The 6,243-nt window shown below is 39.2% G+C and overlaps 2 protein-coding genes across 5 annotated transcripts in view; both read right to left on the bottom strand.

Annotated features, from left to right (window-relative positions):
• LOC102675810 (succinate dehydrogenase [ubiquinone] flavoprotein subunit, mitochondrial-like) overlaps positions 1–579 on the bottom strand; it is an 8,369-nt gene extending 7,790 nt beyond the window's left edge. For 3 of the 4 annotated variants that reach the window (XR_004149876.1, XR_004149875.1, XM_031508718.1), the window contains exons 1-3: positions 438–579; positions 260–364; positions 69–151 (exon numbers count right to left, since the gene is read on the bottom strand). Coding sequence is in view for 2 of the 4 variants with exons in the window: in XM_031508718.1 (XP_031364578.1) it covers positions 69–151; positions 260–364; positions 438–485 (236 nt within the window). In the remaining 2 variants the exon portion in view is untranslated. The remainder of the gene's footprint in view (positions 1–68; positions 152–259; positions 365–437) is intronic. The other variant, XM_031508719.1, reaches the window with a different exon arrangement.
• A 351-nt stretch (positions 580–930) lies between these two features.
• LOC102680424 overlaps positions 931–6,243 on the bottom strand; it is a 12,783-nt gene continuing 7,470 nt past the window's right edge. The window contains exons 7-12 of the mRNA XM_031508729.1: positions 5,442–6,243; positions 5,074–5,363; positions 4,626–4,709; positions 2,778–3,725; positions 2,374–2,650; positions 931–2,263 (exon numbers count right to left, since the gene is read on the bottom strand). Coding sequence (XP_031364589.1) covers positions 2,431–2,650; positions 2,778–3,725; positions 4,626–4,709; positions 5,074–5,363; positions 5,442–6,243 — 2,344 coding nt within the window. The 3' untranslated portion in view covers positions 931–2,263; positions 2,374–2,430. The remainder of the gene's footprint in view (positions 2,264–2,373; positions 2,651–2,777; positions 3,726–4,625; positions 4,710–5,073; positions 5,364–5,441) is intronic.

Below are 6,243 nucleotides of genomic sequence, written 5' to 3'. Positions count from 1 at the left end.
AAAAAAAAAAAAAAAAAAAAGAATAATATCGTTATCTCGATTTTGAAATGTGATTTGTGATAAAGTTACCTAAACCAAAGGCGGCTCTCAATCCTGCACCACCCGCGCCCACAACCACAACATCGTAACAATGATCTATCACGGGATAATTCTGTAAAAAAAATATATGGGATATTAAAATAATTCATAATTCATAAATACCGTAGATTCGATAAAATGATAGAACGGAAATGGGAAATTTGTATTAAAAATTCTTTACATTCGTGTCTGTACCACATTGCACTTTTTCCTGACCTGGACTGAAATTTACGTGAAAATACCGACCACTTTTCTGCTTCAGATGCTGAGTTTGCGAAGGGAATCGCTGGAAGAAAAGCGGAAAAGTAAAAATCAGATTTATTCGTCGAAGAAAAAAAATCAATATTTCTGATAATTACATTACTCCTTGCGATAAATCGCGGCAAATGATTCACGGATCGCAACATTATTTCTTGAAGTTCGTGTATGCGGTATGAAGTATAATTAACGTGAACAAGGTGATATTCGTTTGCTTGTCATTTAATAAAAGAAGTAAAACGGTGAATCATGACTGTTTTCAAGGAGTACCAGGAGATAGTTGTAAAAGTAGCACAGTGGGTAGCACTCGTATTTTGTACAAGCATAACTTTATTGCACTTGCAAAAATACAGTTCAAAACATAGACAATTTGTTACGTTATTAGGATAGTATACAATTAGTTTGGTTTATATCTCTTTGCTAATCGATTCGATTTTTCACTTTGGTATTCGTTGGACACCAGAGAATGGATAAGTAATAAAGAATCGCTTTCATCAATAGAATATTAAACGTTATTTAGGCAGATTTTGTAGCGGCTATTATTCAGCTTTCATTCTTCTTTTAATAAAAAATCTTACGTTGTTATTTATCTTGTTATTATATTAAAAAAAAAAAAAAAAAAACGGTGCATTTGGTTACTCACCCGTAATTTGTTAACTTTAGCAACTTTTAGATTTAACCGATTGTTATTCGAGCGCGAAAATTGTACTAGCAATTCACCTATTCCTAATAAATACTTTTTTTTAAACTTACGCTACGATCGTTTTGTTATACACACACACTTATAAAATACGTGATTCGATTTTCATCATCTTCATTTTTCTTCTTCGTTCGTGCCCATTCGCGTATATAAAAAGCATAAAAAAATTGTTATTCGAGAATAAATAGAATAAGGAAAAAGAAGACGGATTTTAATATATCGCTTTTGTTCACAGACGTAATGCTGAATGAGTAAAAAGAGGCGTAAGTAATATTACCAACAATGAACAATGTAACCGAGAACGCTACTATAAAATTATCATTTCCGTCCTTTCGCGTTAAGTACTTGTTTTTCAACAAAAAGCAAACGTAAAGTTCTCTTTCAATAACGCATACGCTTAATAAATTAATGAAATTTCAATAAAATATATCCGTTCGTAATGCCGTACAATAATCGATTGTTCACAATTATTCGAATAATCGATTATTCCATCAATCAGAATTTAGTACCAGAAGTTATTACGTGAATAAATCTGATAATTCTTACAGCCAAGCATTTTTCTTATTGATTCAAATTTACAATTTAGATCTTACGTACATATATATTCGAGCAAATTTTTCATATTTTATCATATATTCCAATAAATATAAAATATTATTGATTTTACGCGATTTACATAAAATAATTCGAATAATTATGAACAATATCATTGTATTACGTTCTGCAACTTTTATCATTCGTTCTTATTCGATTTTCGTACCAATGTTTCATACGAATCTTCACATAGAACAAGTTTGATCCTGAATATTGTGAAATCTTGAACCAATTAAATTTTTAAAATCTAATCCTCTCTCTTGCTAATCAAAAAATATATATATAATAGAAATCTCAGCTATCTCTTGCTTGACAGACTTCTGGTTCCTCGTGTTCCCTGATATACCAGATAAATTTCATCATTTCTTTTTTTTTTTAAAACTTCTTCTCTTAAATTTCACCAATAGACCAAACATGTGACTAGAGTATACGTAGATAAATACATAGCTTTATGAATTCTAAACTGCAAGAATAAAATTCTTCTCTTCTCTAAATAGTTCCACGAATATTTAAAAATAAACTCTTCTTTTCAATTCCTTCATGTGCCGATATTTTTTTTTTTTTATCATCATCCGTGCTTCGACATTTGTTCTTGAACCTTGTGTTTACATTCGAATCGTTCTATCATCTAATCTGTAATTTTAAAGTTTTGAAGTTTTTTTTGCCTTTTGTCTAAGAAGAAGAAAAAGAAGAAAAAAAAAAAAAAGAAAATGTCTACGATCGAAGATTGTTTGACAATTTACTCGAAGTTGATCGCTTCTTCTTTGAAGTCGTTCATGGCTGTCGACCAGCCGGAAGTTTCAGAGCACGAGCCTCCTGATGCCGCATTCGCAACAAAATTTGGCCGTTTCGGGGAATTTGAAGCCGCACTGATGGCAATACTTGGACATCTTGCACTTGACCACGTGGATCCCCCCACCACCGTCCCCGTCGCGACGGTTGTTCCTCGACGTATCCTCGTCGAAACGTCCTGCTACGTCGTTGGTGCTGCGTCCGTGGTGTGAATATTTGCGATTTAAACTAAAGAGGAGGAAGAAATGGAAGGGTGATTCTTAGGTGCACAACGCGGGAGCATAACACCGTGCTTCGAATTCGAATGATAGAAAATAAATAAAGGATTAGACAAACCCGAATAAGATCAAATTACCTGCTGTAAGCGGAATCTCCGCTCATTTTATTGTGATCCTGCCTCTTGTAGCTCTCGGGCGAAGACAGTTCCTCGTCGCTGATACGTCCGTTGCGATGTCTGGACGCGTGGACCGGGCTGGACAAGGAATCGGTTTTCAGAAGGGATTTCAAGGATGGAACGAACGAACCATTCTCATCTTCCTCGAACGAGGTCATCAACTCGTCGAACACTGAATTCGATCGTTTCATGTCCACGTCCGAGGATATTATCGAGCTAAGGCTCAGGTTGCTGCTCGAAAGATTCAAAGAGTAATTATTATTCCTCCCGTTCGAATTCTTATTTTTACGTGACGGTAATACATTCTCGTTTTGGGAATGGATTTTGGGGACGGAATTTTTCCCGCGTTCTTGGCCAGCCTTGGGCGCGGAAGAGGCGCGAACGGACAGGGAACGATCGACGATAGGACGGATCATCTTTACCGACGCTCTAGGCTCCACGATTTTACGAGCCTCGGCCACCACGCTTTTGTTCCCCTCCTCGACCAACTCGTCCCCCCCCAACGCTTTCGATTTATCGATGATCACCCGTCTACCCAATTCCCTGACCGGGGATCTCCTCTCTGGATTCGTTCCTCTCGAATCTTTCGTCCGTTCTTTCTCATCCTTGAGAGAGAAAAGAAGCTCCCGGGACAACGAGTTCGTCTCGGTGGAATCGCTCGAGAAGTCCGAGGTGATGTCATCGAGTTCGGTTGGGGGAAGCATCGAGGAGGAGACGTTTCTCGAAGGATTGGGCGAGGATTGGCAAGGATATTTGACGAATGCCGAGGAATGAGAGAGAGGGAATGATTTTTGGCGGGAATTTTGCTCGATCGATGGACAGCTATCCGCCACGGATTGCTCGCTGGTGTCTGAGAGCAGATCGTTCATTTGTTGCTCCGCCAATAGGAAAGGATCGTAATCCTTCCCGCTGAAAATCAGATTCAAAATTTCATCCCTCCTTCTATTCAACGAGACGTTTCTTTTCAGAAAATGTTTTGTCTCTTTTCCACGGCTGATTATAGATGGATCGATATTTTTTTCTTTTTAATAATTCCAAATACGAAAGATTTCGAAAAAAAACGTCTTTTCTTTTTTTTTTGCTCGAACATCGGTGCATTGTATGTGTGTGTATATAAATATATGTGTGTGATGTAAAAGTCTCGTTTCAAAAAAAGGAAAAACAACAAAGAATACATTAAAAAGCATATTTGAGAATATGCTCGAAGTAAAGAACGTGGTAAAAATGGTCGCGTGGAAGAGGAAACGGAAGACGATAAAACGAAAATTCGTCGAAGAAATTTGCCATCTCTCTCTCTCTCTCGCTTCATGCTTACATTATATCGTTCGATTCTTCTGATTTCCTATTCCTAAGAAGCATTCGATGAACAAGAAGATCGATAATGCGATATTGTGAAAAGACAATGATATGTAAGGTAAAACAGGGAGGAGGACAAGCCTTTCAGCCCAGGCCAAACATGCAAAGCATGTTCTTTACCCGGTTTTCGCAGCAAATATTTGTACGATTGTGACGGGTAAACTCGTGTGGCGTTGTACATGCGATACATCAAAGAACGTGCCAAGATTAAAATTTGCGGCTGCGATTCATGCCTCGTGATGTTTTAATTCAAAGGGTTTGAAACTTTCGTTTCAAGAAAAAGAGAAAAAACAAAAAAAAAGAACCAAATGAATTTTCCAAAATATCGAAACGAAGTCAATTTTTATTAGAATAGCGAAAGAATTTTTCTCAATTTTTTTTTTGGATAATAATTCCAAGAAAAATCCGTGGAATATTGGAAATATGATTCGTTCATCCACGATTGGGACTTACGTTCTACTGCTAAGTAAGAGATTAAAATCCGGTCTTCTGCGCACATAATTGCTCCATACGGGATGTAATGGCAGTTTTATATTCCTACAATATCGTTAGCTATCGTTAGAAGTAATAACTTGTCCGTTATTGCGAAAATTAATATTTTCATTTCGCATTAAATATACGTATACGTATATTGTATGTACAATGTGAAAAGGAAAGGGATAGTAAAAAAATTTTTACTAACTCTCGAAAATTGCAATAACGATTTTCAATTCATCGTTTCTGTCTCTTCTCCTCTTAAAAACTCGAATTAACAAACGAAAGGAATAAAAGGAAACGGTCGGTCGGGCGATCGAACGGTTGCCCGTTAAGTCAAATAATAAGAGAATAATGGATAATAAAAAGGCGTCGTAAAAATTAATAACGATCGTTCCTACGTAAATAAACGTATTCCTATTCCTACCTGCGATTAACCAAGGAAGAGCTACTTGGAACAGGGGGAAGGATATGAACTTTTGGATTTCTCTTAAGAAACCTGCTCGCCCCCTGATACGGCGGATCGAGATTGATCAAACGATTCCTCGTTGCTTTCGACGCTTTCTCCCAATACGTTTGAGGATCGCTTCTCTCTTTATCGTCGTAGCTCCTCTTCGCGAGCGCACCTGTCCCCTTTATCTCCGGCAATATTCGAAATTTGATACTTCTATTCCTCGTTCCTATCTCCTCGATGGTCTCCACTTCCACGGTCTCGACCTGCTTCACATCCGTGATGTCTATCCATGCCGTTCCACCCGACGCTAAACTGTCGCTGCTCTCATTCAAGATACTCACGTTCTCCCGAATTCTATTCTCTATCTCTACCCTTCTCGACCGGCGGGATTTCAGGGCTGTCGATCGATTCGACACCGACGAATCCTCCATTTGAACGCGTTGGCTCAGTTTCACGCACGACTCGGACAAAATGATCGATCGTAAACTCGGAAGCGTTTGCCTCGTCGCCGTTTTCTCTTCCGTTTTCTTCTTCGAACATTTCGCCTCGTTCATCGTCTCCTGCACCCGATTCTCCACGCTGTTATCGCTGTCGCAATCGAAATCCTTGGCCGAATAGATTTCTTGAACCTCCTCGTTCTCGTTCTCCTCCTCCTCCTCCTCCCCGTTATTCCTCAAACTGTCCACGTCTTTCATCGCGGTATCGTCCGTTTCCAGATTCGTGTTCAATTGGCTCGTCGACGACTCGATCACGTCCGAATTAAAATTATTCTCCGAGTTGTCCAAGTTCGTTCTTCGATCTCGCGCCTCGGAATTCTCCAATATCGCATCTTGTCCCAATTCTCCGTTCTCGACGATCGAACACTCGCCCACACTTTTCTCGCACTTGGACCAATTATTCGGGGATATTTCCTTCGAGCAATCGCAAATGTTTATCTGATTCCCGATCTCCTTTCTCTGTACCTTCGGGAATATTACCCGCTCGTCCTTTTCGGGCGGATACGCGATCGGCGATCGAACGGTTTTCTCCTCCTTCCTTCTTAACGAGGGGGACTTGGCGCCCCCCGAGAAAGGGGTCTTCCTCTCCTTTTGCCGCATCGGGGGGAATCTCGCGAAATCTCTTTCCACTCCACCGCGGGACGAG

The sequence above is a fragment of the Apis dorsata genome, unplaced genomic scaffold (genome assembly GCF_000469605.1).
Source record: "Apis dorsata unplaced genomic scaffold, Apis dorsata 1.3 scaffold_98, whole genome shotgun sequence".
NCBI classification, from domain to species: domain Eukaryota; kingdom Metazoa; phylum Arthropoda; class Insecta; order Hymenoptera; family Apidae; genus Apis; species Apis dorsata.
This window is presented reverse-complemented; position numbering and strand designations above follow the sequence as displayed.